This window comes from Epinephelus fuscoguttatus, linkage group LG12 (assembly GCF_011397635.1).
Source record: "Epinephelus fuscoguttatus linkage group LG12, E.fuscoguttatus.final_Chr_v1".
Classification (NCBI taxonomy): Eukaryota; Metazoa; Chordata; class Actinopteri; order Perciformes; family Serranidae; genus Epinephelus; species Epinephelus fuscoguttatus.
The window spans coordinates 22,306,594-22,325,823 of record NC_064763.1 but is presented as its reverse complement, the minus strand read 5'-3'; the positions used below and the strand labels follow the sequence as shown (position 1 = coordinate 22,325,823).

General features: G+C 42.2%; 1 protein-coding gene across 3 annotated transcripts in view; it reads right to left on the bottom strand.

The window, feature by feature from the left end:
- The window catches only part of specc1 (sperm antigen with calponin homology and coiled-coil domains 1), a 151,817-nt gene that overhangs the window by 6,885 nt on the left and 125,702 nt on the right, over window positions 1-19,230 (bottom strand). For all 3 annotated transcript variants that reach the window (XM_049592035.1, XM_049592036.1, XM_049592037.1), the window contains 2 exons: window positions 11,348-11,464; window positions 2,111-2,170 (listed from right to left, as the gene is read on the bottom strand). In XM_049592035.1, the coding sequence (XP_049447992.1) occupies window positions 2,111-2,170; window positions 11,348-11,464 (177 nt within the window). The remainder of the gene's footprint in view (window positions 1-2,110; window positions 2,171-11,347; window positions 11,465-19,230) is intronic.

Here is a 19,230-nt window from a genome sequence, read left to right as displayed (position 1 = left end):
GTCATTGGATAAATGCGACAAAATCGTCACTTCCAGGGAGGCTCAGCTTCCCCGGGACCTAATGGTGCGGTAGGCGGGAGAGGAGGCTTGGTGTATGCATGATGATTGGAGGAACTGTCTAAAGGTTGAACCCCTTTGTGATTGACAGCTCTTTTAAAATACATATCGGCATCATTGCATTTCGAGCTCCCATGCGGATATTTGCGAGTGGAATCTTCTGACAGAGTGCCGTCCGGAGTTCCGAAAATCTTTGAGGTTTGTTTTGCTGTGGTTCTGTGGCATGAGTGTGGTTGAAAAATGGCTTCAATTAAATGTTCCTTTTATAAGTTACTGCCTCGCTACAATACGACATATTTCATGATGTAAACTTAAAGTGAGCTTCCCCTGTTTGAAAGACCAGCAGCCGCCACTGGTGTGAGCATAGGCTGATTATGAGACAATGGGCCCCTGGGCACAGATGTGCCAAAAGGCCCACCACCTCTCCTACATAAGAGCAAAACACACAGACTTTTTGGTGGTTTTGCCTTTTTTGTGTCTCTTTGCATCTCTTTGTGGTCATGTTGGCCCTATTTCCACCAAGCGGTACGGTGCGGTGCGGTTCAGTACGGTACGCATTTTTTCCATTTCCACTGCCAAAAGTTGTGGATGGTACCAATGGAACCGTTCTGCACACTCCTGATTTTTGGTCCCCCTCTGTTGGGGTACCTAGCACACAGATCTGGTACTAAAAGGTGGAGCTGTGAACACTGCAGTCTGATTGGTCAATAGAGGACAGTCATTCTGCTCAGGGCTGAGTTGTGGCTGGTTTTCAGGCTCATGTAACCACTGTTCATACCGGAGCGAGTTTCACATTTCTAAGCTATAACTATAAAAATAAAGGATGTTTTGCTGCCTCTTACAGCAGCTGTAGTTTGGGAAAAAAACTCAATTCACTGGGCCAACTGCTGGTGACTTTTAAGGTGGAACATTAACTTGTAATGTTACTCAATGCATGAGTTGACGACGTGAATCCATCAGCACACCTTAAATTTGTCCGTTTGTTTGACTGGTTGTTGTTTGTTCGTCTCTCTTGATTACGTGAACTGCATATATTATAATCCTCACTTGGAGGAAAAAAAGCATTGCAGAGGGTCATTCTTGTGGGCTATGGCTGGCTGCACTGGACTGAGAAGGACTAAATGCACAAACCCGCTATTTTTAAATATCCCATGGTGAGAGACTCTCACTGCAGCCTGTTCTGTTTTGTTCTGAAAATGTTGGTAGATGCATTCAGTAATCCATCCATGTGTCTGGGGAAAAAAACCTAATTTCCACTGGCTGCAGCAGATTATTCTTCTAAAGTCAAATTGCTCTGGAAGTTGTGGGCGTGAGGATTTCACTTGAGCTGGTCGGCATTAAACTGTTTACAGTGTCAACAATCTTACAGCCAGTAATATGTGTTTGAATGAGAAGGGGGAAAAAAGCATGACAGTATAAAACAAAGGCTTTTAGTGTCTGTGTAATGAGGATGTCTCTGTATGAACAACAGCTCTGTGACGGCAGTGAAGTGAGCAGTGATTTAAACAAGACAAATGAGTCAGAATCTATAAACGTTTTATAATGATTAGAAATCAGAAGACCATGTGCCAAAATGTTGAAACTATTCCTGAAAGAGATGAAGCATTTACTCCACATTTGCTACCATAAGCACACTGCAGTGCTTCACTAGATATAAATATGGAAGTGACTCTGTTTACTTCATGACAAAACACGTAGTGCTCATTCTAAATATTTCACTGGAGCAGCTGGTTGTTACTCAGGCATTGCTGACGAGAGCTGCTAATGTTTTCACAAAGCAACTAAGTCAAATTCTATCTGAATTATGCATAAGATTAGTTTTTCTCTTGATGCAAAGTGTCGTACATTTCCAGAGTGCAGTGCTGGAGTGCCGGCTTGAGGCAATCCAGGCAGAAAGTGAACGATAACTGATATGACACAGTTAAGCTCAAGACAGTCAGGAGGAAAAATCGTCAGACAAAGTGTACTGTGTCCAGTTCGTCTAATCAAAGGTTCCCTCTGTGTTATCTAAGTGTGTGTGTGAGTATGTGAGGTCTGAGGCAACTCGACTCACCAGGGAGGGTTTGATCCCAATGCTCTCAGCAGCCTGGAAAGCTAAGGTCAGATTCCGGACCTGAAGAAAAACAAACCATTGTGAAACCACTGTGAAACTCCCTGCACCCATCATCCTGCAGCATCACACATGGAGGTTCAAACGGTAACAAGAAGCTCACAAATATATTTATAAACCCTACAAGCACCCAAGAGAAAGTCTAAAACAGACAGCATGTGAGGCTTAGCTTGTCTGCATGAGCATCTTAAAGTATATTATCTCCTGTTTATTTAACATGTGTAAAGCTATACTGTGTACTGAATTACTCAAATTAATTAATCAAAACTCAAAAATGGTATAAAAAATAACCTTGTATATTCCGTTTGTTTTTTTTCTTCCCCCCAATTTTGCTTTTTGAAAATTTCAAGGCATAAATGAATCAGTTGTTCAGTGTCAACGTTACAATGCCCATGTCTTGTAAATATACATAAAGGTAAATAAGGTAAATACCAATACATCATAGAGAGATAGAGAGGTAGTAATACTGATAATAAAAATTAATAAAAAAAAAGTAAGCTACATAAATAAATGAATGAATAAGTCATAGACATAAAAAAAATACAAAGTAGAAATAAAAATAAATAAAGATACATTTGAAATAAGAGAGAGAGAGATGATGAAAGTGATACAAAAGAATCAAATTAAAAAAATAAAATCAATGGGGCGTCGGTAGCTTAGTGGATAGTGCTGGCGCCCCATGTATAGAGGTGATGCCTCGCTGCAGCGGTCGCAAGTGCGACTCCGGCTTGCAACCCTTTGCTGCATGTCGTCCCCCCACTCTGTCTCTCTCCCCACTTCACACTCTTCACTCTGTTCTGTCCATTAAAGGTGCAAAAGCCCAAAAAAACAATCTTTAAATAAATAAATAAATAAAATAAAATAAAATAAAATAAAATAAAATAAAATCAATCAGTCAATAAAAAATAAAATAAAAGTACAAGTCACATTAAAAAAGACAGAAAATTAACAATACCATACTTTTTCTAGAGAGAGAGGTATAGTTGTTGAATGCATACCCTGAGTTAAAGTTGGGGTTGGCAGTTTAAGTTTAGCTTCACTGGGCAAAAATCCCACTATAAGCTTTGAACATATTGTAATTCAAGTGGACTGAGAGAAAACCAGACTTTTGCACCTTCTCTTGGTTCTGTTTTCAGGTTTTTAGAAAATCTAGGCTGCGATGGGAGACTTTGCACAATCACAGGTCATTTCAAAGAGAGGGTGTTCCTATTGGCTGTTCTACAAATGCAAATGCATGCAAGTCCCTTCAGTGAACCCTGATTCAATGGAGGGAGATCCTACAGAGAAAGTTCCAGCATCGGCAATAACTGCCTACACTGCAAAGCATCCCAAAAAAGGAAGGCAGACTTATCGAAAAGAGAGTCTAAAATAGCAAAGAAACACATGCCAATATCAGGAAGCCATTTCAGAGATGGAGAGAAAATGTTGGTAAAGGCTCATGGCTGCGGCTTCATGGTCAAGTTTATGTATCTAACATTAGTGAGGGCCTCAAAACAGGGTGTGTCCTCCGGCTCAATCCCCGTTGCTATAGACCACCTCAGCGGAAGGAGAACAGGCAGCAGCTCCAAAGACAGAACCCCAGTCAGCAGCCACAGCAACCCAAATCCAGCCAGCCTTAACCCTAGCTCCGGGGGTCTGGACAGCCCTGATACCGAGCTGGATCAGCATCCAGATTCTGTTATGCAGCTACAGAGATTAGACGCAGCGATGCTACTGGCCATCAGCCCACAGAGACACCTGGGGCTGGATAGCTCGCTAAGTCTTGTCTCATTTGTGGTCTGATAACCAGTTAGAGAGCGGGACAAAGAGGGGCTGAGCGAAGAAGCTGCATGCAATGTTACAATAAAATAAGATTCATTAAATTACTGTATGGGAAACACTGGGTTACTGCGTGAAGCGTGTACATAAGCCCATGGTCGTCTGGTAAGAGGGGCTTAGGACAGAGAGAGCTGCAGGAGGAGAATGTATTTTCAGACTTATCTTTTCCTTTTCCAGATTTCTGCCAACCCCAGCTGTAACATTTCCAAAAACAACGACAACGAAACTCAACAAGACAATGTACGAATTCATATTTACGTACATAGCCCACTCATACAAGAGAAGACAAGAGAAACAATATAACAGACATATCAAACTGGCAGATGATGTCCTTGATGTCAATTTTCTGGAATACTGGCGAACTGTAAGTACGTGAGGACTGCTAATAGAAAGTTTCAGTCTCTCTCGACCTGATGTTTAATATTTCTGCCTTCTGAACCAAGAGTGCACGTCCTTGAGTTGCAAATCGTGACTCTCACAAGCACTCAAAATGTCATCTTAACTGCCTCTAGACATCAGCACAGCTGGGATGATGAATTAATTAATTATGAATTCTTAATAATTAGTTCTGCAGTTGTAGACTGCCTACTTGAAAGACCACATTTCCCCTCTTTCACCTAAAACATAAGTCCAATTTTAAGCTTATTTTCTTAAAAACATGATGTGATAAAGGGTGAAGGAAGGCAGTACTGGGATTATTGGAAGGACAGATTATACTGGGAGGAGACTGGGTGTTTGAGCCTTAAGGAAAGTCACTCAGCAAGAGTTATGAAAGCCAACACACGTCTGATGAATTATTCAGCGGGATGCCTTGGTCATTAGCTCTATGTTACACATTCACACCGACCAACTGTGCACACACACCTACATAACATAGGATGTGTCAGGCCTGGTCAGAGGTGTTTGTCTATTGTTTTACTGTCGTAGCAGACTGAAAGACCTGCAGTCCCCAGAGAGGAACCATATTGTTTGTACAGTTAGTGATATACCACCTGCATGTCCACATTACAGAGCTGTCGACGCCTTGCTATACAGTAGCTGCTGGCCTGTGCTCAGAATCACGTACAGCGCGACTGAACAAATGCTACATTCATAATTCATCTTCAGGCTGTCTCTTAATGCTGTGTGGACAATGTGGCGCACCTATAAAGTGTCTTCAGCTCCATAAAGGAGGTCTGGAATGTGCAGCTTAATGGTGGAAAAAACGACTCCAGGCAAAATTGTTTCAAAGCATTACAGAAAGTTTATTTGCCTTTTGGCAAAACATGCATCTTTCAGACCTTTGCTGTATAAGCAGTTTTTTTTCACAGTTCACAGGTTCACATTTTCCACAAACAACTTATTGTGGTTTTATGTGCGGTATTTTCTGGAGACACAATTCTGCAGGTTTGACTCGGGGGGGGGGGGGTACTGAATGGGAGCATATCTGCTGGGTCCTGTGTACCCCAGCTCATTATCCTCTTAGTATGACTCATTAAGGAGAGTTTAAAAAGGTATTATTTTTTGTTTTTCCCTCAGTAAAATGTTCACAATTTCACAATGTTAAAATCACCCACAGGCTTAGAGCCTACTGATGCAACCAAATCACCAGAAAAAATGTTGGTATTGTATGTGCCTGGAAACCACAGACACATTACAATATGTTGTAACTTTATGTTTCAATAAGGCGGTGGTTAACGTGGTTATATTTATGCAGAAAAAACACTTGGTTATGGTGAAGAAAAGATAATGTTTTTGCTTACAATACCCAGTTTTCATAGCACAATCCCTGCTAGAAAAAAGCAATGTCTCTGTAAAAAAACATCTGCCTTTTGTGTCACTATCCATACTGTAAACACAACGATGGATTGCTGCAAGACACCCATGTTTGGTGCCTAAAAAGTTGCAGGAAACACAGCAATGACTCCCTAAATCACATCTGGTTTTGTTGTTTGTCGGTCTTGGACAATTGTCTGCAGCTTGGCAGGCGTCTCACTTGGATGTCACGCCATCCTCCATCCCCTTCACCTCCAGATGACAGTCAGCTCATGCACTACGTCACATACTCTAGACTTTGGAGCCTATCCCAGCTGACACTGGGAGAGAGGCGGGTACACCCTGGACAGGTCACTAGACTATCACAGGGCTGACACATAGAGACAGACAACCATTCACACTCACATTCACACCTACGGACAATTTAGAGTCACCAATTAACCTGCATGTCTTTGGACTGTGGGAGGAAGCTGGAGTACCTGGAGAAAACTCACGCTGACACAGGGAGAACATGCAAACTCCATACAGAAGGACTCCCTTGACACAGGAACCAGGAACCCTCTTGCTGTGAGGCGACAATACTAACCACTGCATCGCCATGCTGTCGTAACTTTTTCAAGGTTTGATGGCTGGGATGACTGATGATATATTCCTTGAAACCTACGCCCTCAAAATTGTCCAGGATATTGTCCTTTAGATATTGATATTTCCACAGTGGCCCAACAGATTTTTACCATTCAGACTGACCCAGAAACATCCATATCCCTTTGTTCTTTTGCAGTTTGAACTATAAAGCTAGCCCTTTCCAATCTCTGACAATATTAGTTTATATCATGAGATACAGGACCCTGGGAACATACAGATGACCCCAGGCTGAACTTGCAGTTTGAGTGCTCCGCTCACTTATCAGAGAGGATTTTACTGCAGCTTCAAGTAAGTTAAGAGCTATAGTTTCTTTGAGGCAAACAGAGCTGTCAAGCTGCTGTGAAGAGTTCACCTCACTAACCACATGCAACTGCCTTCTCATGTCAACTCAACGCTGTACACAGGAAAGGATTTTTTCAGCAAAGCATCCAGTCATTGTTGCGGTAACCTTCTAGGGGCCCTGTGTCATGTACACAATGCCCTGTAAAGTACATGCGAGTGACCTCACTGCTCTTTTTTTAAACTTCTTCTTAGTTCATTTAATCACAAGCAATTGTGCAGCGCAGTCATCTGTTCAGAGACGCAACGCAGGCAGAAATGTCTTAGAGGGCCGGATTTCAGCATCTCCTCAATGTCCATATATAGTTCCTTTTCTTAAGTAAAGGGGATGAACAGTGGCACACCCCGCTTGCTGAACACGAAGAGACCTGAAAAATCTCATCTCAACTTTCCATTCGAATTCCTTTCAAATGAGGCTACTTGTTATTTTATATCCCTCCCTGCTTGATAATTCAGTGTTTTTATCTGAAATTACGATGATCATCTCCAATTCCCATTTTTCCTTGATATCCAAACTGTTATCCATCGGTTCTTCTTGTCATATCTTATCTAAATAAGCCATAGGCTGAGAGGTTGTGTTTATGCTGAAGCTGCCCATGGGACATCAGTTCTCCTCCTTATATAACTGACCCAACATAATTAAACATTTTCCTTCACATTCTTTCAACCCTGCTTCCAATTCAGGTGGAACAAAGTCAATGTTAAGAGTATACTTTAATAATTCAACTTTTTTACACGGCTGTCATATACACGCAGGCCCGAAATACACACATGCACAAACAAGACCTTTACATGCATTAAATGGAGAGATGTCAGGGTGAGGGGACTGCCCATGGACAGGCGCTCCGAGTAGTTAGGGGTTCAGTGCCTTGCTCAAAAGTACCTCGGCAGTGCCCTGGAGGCAAATTGGCACCTCTCAACCTACCAGTCCACACTCCATATCTGTTCTGGACTGGGACTTGAGCCAGCGATCATCCGGTTCCCAACTAAAGTCCCTATGGACTGAGCCACTGCTGTCCTTTCAGCACTTTTGACAAGATTGGTGAAGACTGACTGTTGGACAGTCTCCTTGAAACTCTTAAACCTTACGTTTGAGTTCTTCTCCCATGAACTTGGTCATTTAATTCCTTGAGCACCAAATTCTACTGTTTGCAAACAAGGCAGATCATTGTATTCGCCCCAAGCTCATCCATTTTTCTTGAAACCTCCTTTTCTCTTCAAACATACAACATTTTTTCATGGTGGTTTTTCAACCTCAATTCCACACTAAACTGCTGAGTTGTCCACTGCAACTAACTTAAGCTAACAACTAACTTTAGCCAACAGCACAAGCATTGATGACTGAATGCAACTCCCATAATACTTGCAAGATGCCACCAACCAAACAGTAGCTTTTTAAGGCCTTGATCAAACACCTTTTGCAACCTGCAAAACACTGGGAGCACTACACTGTCTTTTGTCGCCTGCCTCGATCAGACAGAGCCCTTTCACAGCCTGCTGCATTTATTTTAAAACCACCGAATCGTATGTCCTCACCTTAACCACTATGGTGCGGTTTGTTTGTGGTGAGAACGTGTTCCGAACTCGATCTGAACCAACTGCAGTCACATGACACATTGTTTGGGTTAAACATGAGCATGTTACAGTCCTGGAGGATTATTAATGTGCACCTCCTCCTGTACTGCCTTAATATGCACATTCAGCACATCCAATGCATCAAAACATTGTTTTCTAGTTGGAGCCGCGCCTCGTTTTCAAACTGTATGGTTTGACTAAAATGAACAATGACAGCAATATAGTCCACGATGAGCAGCGCTAAAATCAACCTGCGTAGTTGTCCCTCCATTGTGACATTAGAAAGTGTCACATTTATCTTGCAAGTGTACTCTTCTTCAATGTTTTGTTTACTTCCTGGATTTTTCTCTCATGGAAATTCTGACCAATCAAGAGCAGCTTTCTTGTGCAAGTCATTTTAACTGGTCCACTTGTAAATGCTGCCGTGAGAACACGAACTAACTCTAGACAATTATACAACTTTGTAACCAAATTAGTCCCTGATTCAGACCAAAGCAAGACAACTCTAGGTCTCAAAGCAGCCTTAGGATGGGTCTCAGATAGTTTGACAATCTGGTGTCAGTCACTGGGCTTAATTACTGTTGGTAAAACTTTAGTAGTTGAGACGACAGTTTGTTCAGATATGTTTGCAGCTTGCCTCAGACTAAGTTGAAAATGACCAAATCTTAGCTTAACACAAACCGCATATGGTGCTCAGCAAACGTTTTGTTATCACACCACAGAAGGCCCGGCTTTCATTCATCTGATTCATCTGATGTGTTCAAAGCGCTCCGGCGAAAACACAAAAAGCATAAGGTGGATAAACACAAGATGCTCAGCAACACAAAAGCAGCTAGCAAAACGCCTCACTCCCACTGAAAACTATTAGAAACAGACGCTCTGTCTGATTGGGGCCTAAGTTGTGATTCCTACCAGGACAGATACTTGTTATGGGGTTGCAGTTTGGCACAGTAGACGTGTAGTGTATTAAATGTGAGATTAGGAGGTGAAAGTTTTGGAGTATTCAAAATATAAATCATGCTTTTTATGCCATATTTGGGTAAGAAATGCATGACAAATGCACAACATTATAGGCAACTATGCTTTGGATGTTAACACGTGGTGTCTAAACTTCGATTTCACTGTTCTGGTGCAAAGCCACATAATTGCTCACATATGGATGTATAAGTACAGTACAGGCCAAAAGTTTGGACACACCTTCTCATTCAATGCGTTTTCTTTATTTTCATGACTATTTACATTGTAGATTCTCACTGAAGGCATCAAAACTATGAATGAACACATGTGGAGTTATGTACTTAACAAAAAAAGCTGAAATAACTGAAAACATGTTTTATATTCTAGTTTCTTCAAAATAGCCACCCTTTGCTCTGATTACTGCTTTGCACACTCTTGGCATTCTCTCCATGAGCTTCAAGAGGTAGTCACCTGAAATGGTTTTCCAACAGTCTTGAAGGAGTTCCCAGAGGTGTTTAGCACTTGTTGGCCCCTTTGCCTCCACTCTGCGGTCCAGCTCACCCCAAACCATCTCGATTGGGTTCAGGTCCGGTGACTGTGGAGGCCAGGTCATCTGCTGCAGCACTCCATCACTCTCCTTCTTGGTCAAATAGCCCTTACACAGCCTGGAGGTGTGTTTGGGGTCATTGTCCTGTTGAAAAATAAATGATCGTCCAACTAAACGCAAACCGGATGGGATGGCATGTCGCTGCAGGATGCTGTGGTAGCCATGCTGGTTCAGTGTGCCTTCAATTTTGAATAAATCCCCAACAGTGTCACCAGCAAAACACCCCCACACCATCACACCTCCTCCTCCATGCTTCACAGTGGGAACCAGGCATGTGGAATCCATCCGTTCACCTTTTCTCTCACAAAGACACGGCAGTTGGAACCAAAGATCTCAAATTTGGACTCATCAGACCAAAGCACAGATTTCCACTGGTCTAATGTCCATTCCTTGTGTTTCTTGGCCCAAACAAATCTCTTCTGTTTGTTGCCTCTCCTTAGCAGTGGTTTCCTAGCAGCTATTTGACCATGAAGGCCTGATTCGCGCAGTCTCCTCTTAACAGTTGTTCTAGAGATGGGTCTGCTGCTAGAACTCTGTGTGGCATTCATCTGGTCTCTGATCTGAGCTGCTGTTAACTTGGGATTTCTGAGGCTGGTGACTCGGATGAACTTATCCTCAGAAGCAGAGGTGACTCTTGGTCTTCCTTTCCTGGTCGGTCCTCATGTGTGCCAGTTTCGTTGTAGCGCTTGATGGTTTTTGCGACTCCACTTGGGGACACATTTAAAGTTTTTGCAATTTTCCGGACTGACTGACCTTCATTTCTTAAAGTAATGATGGCCACTCGTTTTTCTTTAGTTAGCTGATTGGTTCTTGCCATAATATGAACTTTAACAGTTGTCCAATAGGGCTGTCGGCTGTGTATTAACCTGACTTCTGCACAACACAACTGATGGTCCCAACCCCATTGATAAAGCAAGAAATTCCACTAATTAACCCTGATAAGGCACACCTGTGAAGTGGAAACCATTTCAGGTGACTACCTCTTGAAGCTCATGGAGAGAATGCCAAGAGTGTGCAAAGCAGTAATCAGAGCAAAGGGTGGCTATTTTGAAGAAACTAGAATATAAAACATGTTTTCAGTTATTTCACCTTTTTGTGTTAAGTACATAACTCCACATGTGTTCATTCATAGTTTTGATGCCTTCAGTGAGAATCTACAATGTAAATAGCCATGAAAATAAAGAAAATGCATTGAATGAGAAGGTGTGTCCAAACTTTTGGCCTGTACTGTACGTGTGAGTCATGACCCAGTGATAACCAATAATCCAGGTATGCAAGTAAAATGAGATTTGGATACAGGCATTGCAGAGGTATGTCTGTGACTAAAGAGCCGGTGTGTGTGTCTCTTCTATAAATACACTAATTTCCGCTTAGTTTAATGTGCTTCTCTTATTACCTGCTGGTAAGGCACCGACCGACTGGCTATTAAGACTGGTGTTAAATTAGCACTTCAGTGTGTACACAGTTTTCCTGTAGTTTTCTACCTTATCTTGACTGATGAGTTCCTGGTATGGGATGTGGGCGGGCAGATACGTGTGCAAGAGGGCACAGAAAGCCAGGCCATCACTCCAACTGCTGCTGAAGTTGGTCACATCGATGTTCTGTGGACAGAAAATTGGGCAACGACAAAAAAGGACAGACGTTACAAATGACTCAAGTCCATATCACAAATCATAATGAGCTTAAGTGCCCACAATTTGTGCAAGAGAGCTAATAGCCTCTTGACAACATGAACAGGCCATGAAAAAAGCCATTAAGTCACAGAACCACAGGAAACAACATGAAAATGAACATTTAATGCTGTTACACACTGTCCCGGGTCTTTCAGAGTCCATTAATGCCTGGTCATGTTTCCTTCCTAAGATCTTCTTCTTAGATCCCATTTAAGTCTCTGATACTCTCTCTGATCTCTCCTCTGGGTGAAGAACGTGCATAGCGGCACGTCCAGTCTGTTGTGTTTTTGTGTGTGTACACGATTCACAGAGAATCGTCACCGCATACACTGTGTACAACATTTTCAGAGTCTGATGAGAAGAGAGATTCCGTAGGACAGACTTCCTCCGGGCCATTGTTTGACTCCCTGTTGGATAGATAAGCTATTTCCGGTGTCTTCCTCTTTTATCCCTCTCATGAACTTTGGGAACGGGGCTAACCGCCAGGGAGACTTTCCTGAGTCATGGGTTTGTGTCTGTGTGGCTTCAGAGGCCTCCACATACCTCTATGCATTCACACACACAACCTGAGGAAGGAACAGTATTCTGATCCAGGTCCAGCAAGTGCAGGTGGAAATATTCAAAGAATCCTAAAAGCGGACATGCATGCAATAGGGCCACCCCTCGGAAGTCAAAGATTTGAATCATCAGTTGGAGAACCCTCAGAGATTGCTTGAAGTAGGGCAGTCATTGTTACTGCTAGTCAGTGTGCTGTGCAGTGATCTTCTGAGGACATTTTGGTCCCCAGATTTTGCTGCAAAGTGAGAGCACTTGACATATACGCTACTCTTTGGTACAGACAGTGATGCAGTGGCACAGAGGAGGAGAAACTTTGCACGGTAAGGCTCTGAGATAACATTACCCTCCGTCTTTACACTTTATAAGACACAGTCTCTGGCTTTTGTTTGATACTTAGTGTTGGAAAAATGTCGTCAGGGGAGTCGAAGGGTACAGATGACCCTGGCCCGGGGAACAGACAGAACAAGGCAATGAAAGGAGCAGAAAGGCAGTGGACCAGTGGCGGCTGCTGGTCTTTCAAGGAGGGGAAGCTCATTTTCGTCCTACATCATAAAATGTGTCCGTTTATTTATATGTAAATTCTACCCTCTGGGGCTGCTGCACGAGGCTAGTGTGACCGCCTGTGAGTGCTTTGGGATGGTGGAGGGGCTCACAGCAGCACCCGCTGCTCGTTGGGGACAGTAACTGCAGAGCGACAGAAGTCAGAGTTTCCAAACACGAGTACAGTCTCCAATAACACCAGAAAAAGATGCTAGATTTGTCGCTAATTGTTTTTAACAAAGAAAAAGTCACTAAGAGGATTGGAAAAGTCTCCAGATCAACTCGGAACAACGGAATGAAACTTGAAAAATGCTCTGGTGGTGGTTTATATTTCAAGATTGCTGATTCGCTCATTTCGCTGTCAATCAAAAAGGGATTCAGCCTCAGACAGATCATCCAATCATCATGCAGAAGCCCAGCGTCCAGGCCAGCCGAGGCCAGCCCACTGCCCCATAGACCCCCAGAGACACTGAGCATCCGATGGGCGGGACAAAACCGAGCATTAATCCAATGACTGTCTAGTTTTGCTGCAGTGGAACAACCCACTCTGTGCTTCCCCATTGAAGTCTTTGGACCCTGAGCTTTGACACTGTTTAATGCACTGTGACGCTACGGGAATAAATGAGAAGAAAGTCGCGTCAGTGGCCTGTGATAAGTAGCTGATTCTGAACAAAAGTTGAACGCGTTCTAGCGCATATTTAGTCAATGAAATGTAAACACAACAGTACATACAGTACAGGCCAAAAGTTTGGACACACCTTCTCATTCAATGTGTTTTCTTTATTTTCATGACTATTTACATTGTAGATTCTCACTGAAGGCATCAAAACTATGAATGAACACATGTGGAGTTATGTACTTAACAAAAAAAGGTGAAATAACTGAAAACATGTTTTATATTCTAGTTTCTTCAAAATAGCCACCCTTTGCTCTGATTACTGCTTTGCACACTCTTGGCATTCTCTCCATGAGCTTCAAGAGGTAGTCACCTGAAATGGTTTTCCAACAGTCTTGAAGGAGTTCCCAGAGGTGTTTAGCACTTGTTGGCCCCTTTGCCTTCACTCTGCGGTCCAGCTCACCCCAAACCATCTCCATTGGGTTCAGGTCCGGTGACTGTGGAGGCCAGGTCATCTGCCGCAGCACTCCATCACTCTCCTTCTTGGTCAAATAGCCCTTACACAGCCTGGAGGTGTGTTTGGGGTCATTGTCCTGTTGAAAAATAAATGATCGTCCAACTAAACACAAACCGGATGGGATGGCATGTCGCTGCAGGATGCTGTGGTAGCCATGCTGGTTCAGTGTGCCTTCAATTTTGAATAAATCCCCAACAGTGTCACCAGCAAAACACCCCCACACCATCACACCTCCTCCTCCATGCTTCACAGTGGGAACCAGGCATGTGGAATCCATCCGTTCACCTTTTCTGCGTCTCACAAAGACACGGCGGTTGGAACCAAAGATCTCAAATTTGGACTCATCAGACCAAAGCACAGATTTCCACTGGTCTAATGTCCATTCCTTGTGTTTCTTGGCCCAAACAAATCTCTTCTGCTTGTTGCCTCTCCTTAGCAGTGGTTTCCTAGCAGCTGTCTGACCATGAAGGCCTGATTCGCGCAGTCTCCTCTTAACAGTTGTTCTAGAGATGGGTCTGCTGCTAGAACTCTGTGTGGCATTCATCTGGTCTCTGATCTGAGCTGCTGTTAACTTGCGATTTCTGAGGCTGGTGACTCGGATGAACTTATCCTCAGAAGCAGAGGTGACTCTTGGTCTTCCTTTCCTGGGTCGGTCCTCATGTGTGCCAGTTTCGTTGTAGCGCTTGATGGTTTTTGCGATTCCACTTGGGGACACATTTAAAGTTTTTGCAATTTTCCGGACTGACTGACCTTCATTTCTTAAAGTAATGATGGCCACTTGTTTTTCTTTAGTTAGCTGATTGGTTCTTGCCATAATATGAATTTTAACAGTTGTCCAATAGGGCTGTCGGCTGTGTATTAACCTGACTTCTGCACAACACAACTGATGGTCCCAACCCCATTGATAAAGCAAGAAATTCCACTAATTAACCCTGATAAGGCACACCTGTGAAGTGGAAACCATTTCAGGTGACTACCTCTTGAAGCTCATGGAGAGAATGCCAAGAGTGTGCAAAGCAGTAATCAGAGCAAAGGGTGGCTATTTTGAAGAAACTAGAATATAAAACATGTTTTCAGTTATTTCACCTTTTTTTGTTAAGTACATAACTCCACATGTGTTCATTCATAGTTTTGATGCCTTCAGTGAGAATCTACAATGTAAATAGTCATGAAAATAAAGAAAACACATTGAATGAGAAGGTGTGTCCAAACTTTTGGCCTGTACTGTATTTGACTACTTATTTTCTGACATTTTAGGGTAAGCTGAGCTTCACTTGCAGTCTTAGAGCAATCGCCACTGCAGTTGACAAATATCTGACAAAAAAAAAAAAGGTGAAGAAGCAGCAGGTATGACAGGCAGAGCTGATGGTGAAAAGTGAGGCAGACTAATGTTAGTGAATAAAACCTGCTGTATCAGGCTCAGTTTTAAAGCTATAGTGAAGACACTGATATCATATAAAATACACACTATATGTGTATCCAATGGTACCAGCCATGTTATGCTATCTTGTTGGGAAGGGGGCCAAATAACGCTGCAAAATTATGCTACATTTTGGCGAGGGAAAAAAGGAACATTGGTGTATTTATGTATTTCTGCATACTGGGGTTCCTTAACAGTTTTGGAATTGCAGAGAATGGGCGTCAGAGATGTATGATCTGCTTCAGGAGCATGGGCTTCAACATCTCTATAGCCATAGACAGAGAGTGGATGTGGGGGTGTTTAAAGAATTTGCTATGACAAAATATAAAAGTAATTGGTTGGATGAAATTAACCATAAACCAAAATTACGCACATTTTGTTTGTTTAAAGAAATGTATGATTGTGAAAGATATGTTATGTGTGATTTATCTAAGAGCCAAAGATCTCTGTGTGCTCAGTTTCGCTTTGGGATATTACCGCTACATATTGAGACAGGACGCTACACTAGAACTGAGGAAGATCAAAGATTATGTTATATGTGAGCTCGGTGAAGTAGAGAATGAACCACTTTCTGCTGTACTGTCCATTTTACAATGACTTAAGAGAAACACTCTTTGACAAAGTATCAACACATGTAGGTCTGTCCCAGGATAACCAAATAATTAAATGGTTATTTGATAATCATATATTTGCAATATCCAATTATATCGATAAAGCGTGGAATAGAAGAAAGCAAGCAACTTATGCACACAGATAGATCATGGCTCTAAAGATTGTCCTTTTTATTTTATTTTGTTTTACTTATTTTTATTGATCTTTACTTGCAGCTTGCGTATATGTCATGTTTACTATTTTATGTTGGTGTGATGGCACTGGAAAATGTTTTGTTTAAAATGTGTCTGAATAATCCCATGAGGGATGGGCTGCCTTAGGCAGCCAGACACGAAAATAAAATTTCATTCATTCATTCATGCATACATTGGGTATGACTGGAAAACACACTACTTCAGTTCAGCACACTATTTAACTGATAAATGATTAGTTGTAAGAAAGTAGCCCCAAGATTGAATGAATAAATGAAGACAAAAATTAGACTGATACGTTAACTCATGATTTGATTTTATGGTTTAATATCATGCAGTAATTTCTTCACTCAATGTCTGAGTTGACTTTTCTCTAATCATCCATTGGAGGGCCCTTTTTTTTAGCCCAGGACAAACATAACTACCTCTGCTTGCCAAAATATATGGCCTTAACACAGACTGGATACAAAATACATGTGGAAATACAATGAATCGGATTATATTCACAGGAAATGTAAAATTTTGCAACACATTCTCACTTCTAACTTGTCAAATATTGATTCCTGTTCAGCAGCCCTACATGTCCAGGTACCCCTCTAGCATTTGTTTTGGATGTGTCAGCAAGTCAGGGGACAGCGTGTCAAGTTCTGCAGGTAACATGCATAGTGTCTTTCCAAAAAAACTTCAAGAGTAGGTTTATTTACTTTTTAGATTTACTTGGTTATGTTTGGAGACAAAACTACATGGTTAGGCTAAGGGAAAGATCAAGGTTGAGTTAAAATGACGTTGACTTTTGTTTTCACATGGGACACAAACAAAACAGTCTCCTGGGTGAAAGTCCTGTGTTCAACCACCAGCTTACATGGACTTTCTTGCTTTTTTAGTTTGTCAGTTGGTCTGAGCATCTAAAAATGACACGGTCCAGTGATAACAATTCATCCTCAGTGGATCATGAATGTCTGTCCATGATTTCATAGTAATTCATCCAATAGTTGTTGCGCTAAAGTGCCCTCTTGAGTGGCAAAAATGAGAGGATGTGCCCTTTTGGCTGCTCTCTTGAGTGGTGAAAACAAGAGGATGGCCCCTTTTGGCTGCCCTCTTAAGTGATCAAAACAAGACGATGTGCCCTATTGGATGAAAACGAGCGGATGTGCCCTTTTGGCTGCCCATGCCATGCAGTAGGTGCCCTTTTTTCCTTTTCGCCCCTGCAAACATCTTGAGTCCGTCACTGGCGCTAGGTAATGTTGGGTTATGCTCAGTGGACCTGATCATAACAGCCACACTTGGCAGAGTGAAGAGCCAGCCTGGTCTGTAGGCACAGGCTGAAATTCCCCGTTTGCTTAAAGCTCCCATGAAACGACTAGCAGGGTGCTATTTGATTCTGCATATTCATGTGTTTCCTGTAAAGACCTTAACCTAGGGAAGGACTTGTCTCACATATTGATTGGTGTTTACATTAGTCAATAGTGCTTAATGTGTGTTATGCCCCCCCTGCCCAGGCAGATTTCAGATTGACAGTAGCTACTAGTCAAACATAGAAACCAGCCTTCTCTCTGTTGTTGAGGACTTAGCGCCACCATTATCACTCAAGCCTGTGGACACATTGGACAGGGATGAAATGGAGGAAGAAGACACCCATGATATCTTTGGAGTGAGGCCACACATGTTCGAGCCGAGATCCGGAGTCCAATCAAGTCAAGCCAACTTCATTTGTATAGCACTTTAAACACAAACAGGGTTGATCCAAAGTGCTCTTACAGCTCACAAAAAGCCAGCAGTGCAGCAGGTGAAGGAGAGATGCAGGCTGAGCCACACAATTAAGTTGTGTCATTGGATGATGAGTCATCAACATTTTTTTATTCATCATTTACCAGGAAAACAAACTATAAAATTCCATAAAGAATACCTACATAACAAAATGACTTTCTTGTCATTGCTGGACCAGATACTGCCACGGAGGTGACGATCAGCACTAGACATGTGATCAAGTAAAGCATAAACATCTATTTTGATCTCATAGGAAAATAAAAATCGTGTCTCCATTAGTGTTCCTGAGTTTTGGGTATTTTAGGGATACAGCATTTGCTGTAGATGTGTATTGTAAGACCATCTGGGAGTTTTATCTTTCCAGATAGGAGAAAAAGCCCTGCCGTTTTCTTCACATACTGCAGAAAGGAGAAAGACATAAAACGACAAAGCTAAATGTGCACCTGTTTACGCAGACTTGTTTTTCTAATTGTTTGGGATAGAGCATTGGATTAAATATCTTTGGGTACATCCGTGTGTCTGTACACAAAGCATTAGCTCTAGGGAGATGCTAAAGATCGGACATGCAGTCCTGTGCTTGTTTTCTCTTGCTCTAAGCCGGTGGTCTTCAGTCCTGACCCTGAGGACCAGAGCTAATCCAACCAGTGACTGATCCATACATGTGACGCCCAGAGAATGTAATTAACTACCTCACAGAATAGTAAAACAGCAGGACTCTGAGTCCTGAGGACAGCTCTAAAACGCTGCAGTCATGAATATCCCCAGAGCTCCTAAGAACCGTTGATAGATTTGTCATTCCTGATTGCCTTCACTCATCTGCTTTGGTGTTATGGATGCCAGTGTTATGTCAGCTTATAACTAGCTGTAGTTTCATAGTGAGAGGAAAAAAAATGCATTTTGGTTGGTTGTTGTGGAGTTTAAACACTAACTTAGTGATCACTATGGTCCCTTCTGGTCACCATGAAAATGTGCCTTTAGTTAAAATGATCCCTCACTTATTTTTAAAGACTTTTTAGCCATGTAACAGTGCAGTTCTATGGATGTCAGTCAGTCCACCATTTTAGTCCAGACTCAAATATCTCTATAAATATTAAATCGATTGTTGAAATTATGTACAGACATTTATGGTTGTCCTAGGATGAACCCTACTGACTTTGGTGACCCCGTGAATTTTCTTCTAACATCACCAGCCCTCAACATTGGTTTTGAGTCAACTATCTCAACAACGGGAGTGTATCTCTGTTCCTCAGCTCAATAACCTGTTATTATGACTCATTAACGAGACCTTTCGAAGGGTTTTATGTTCCCAGTAATCTGACTCATAGGCGGTGTTGTAGTCAAGACCACCTAAACCAAAACAAGTCATGACCTACACCAGATCAGTGTGAGTCCCAAACTAAATGACACACTTATGATAAAATGTGGAACATGCAAACCATAGACACTCCTCATATTGATGTGAAAAATTCACAT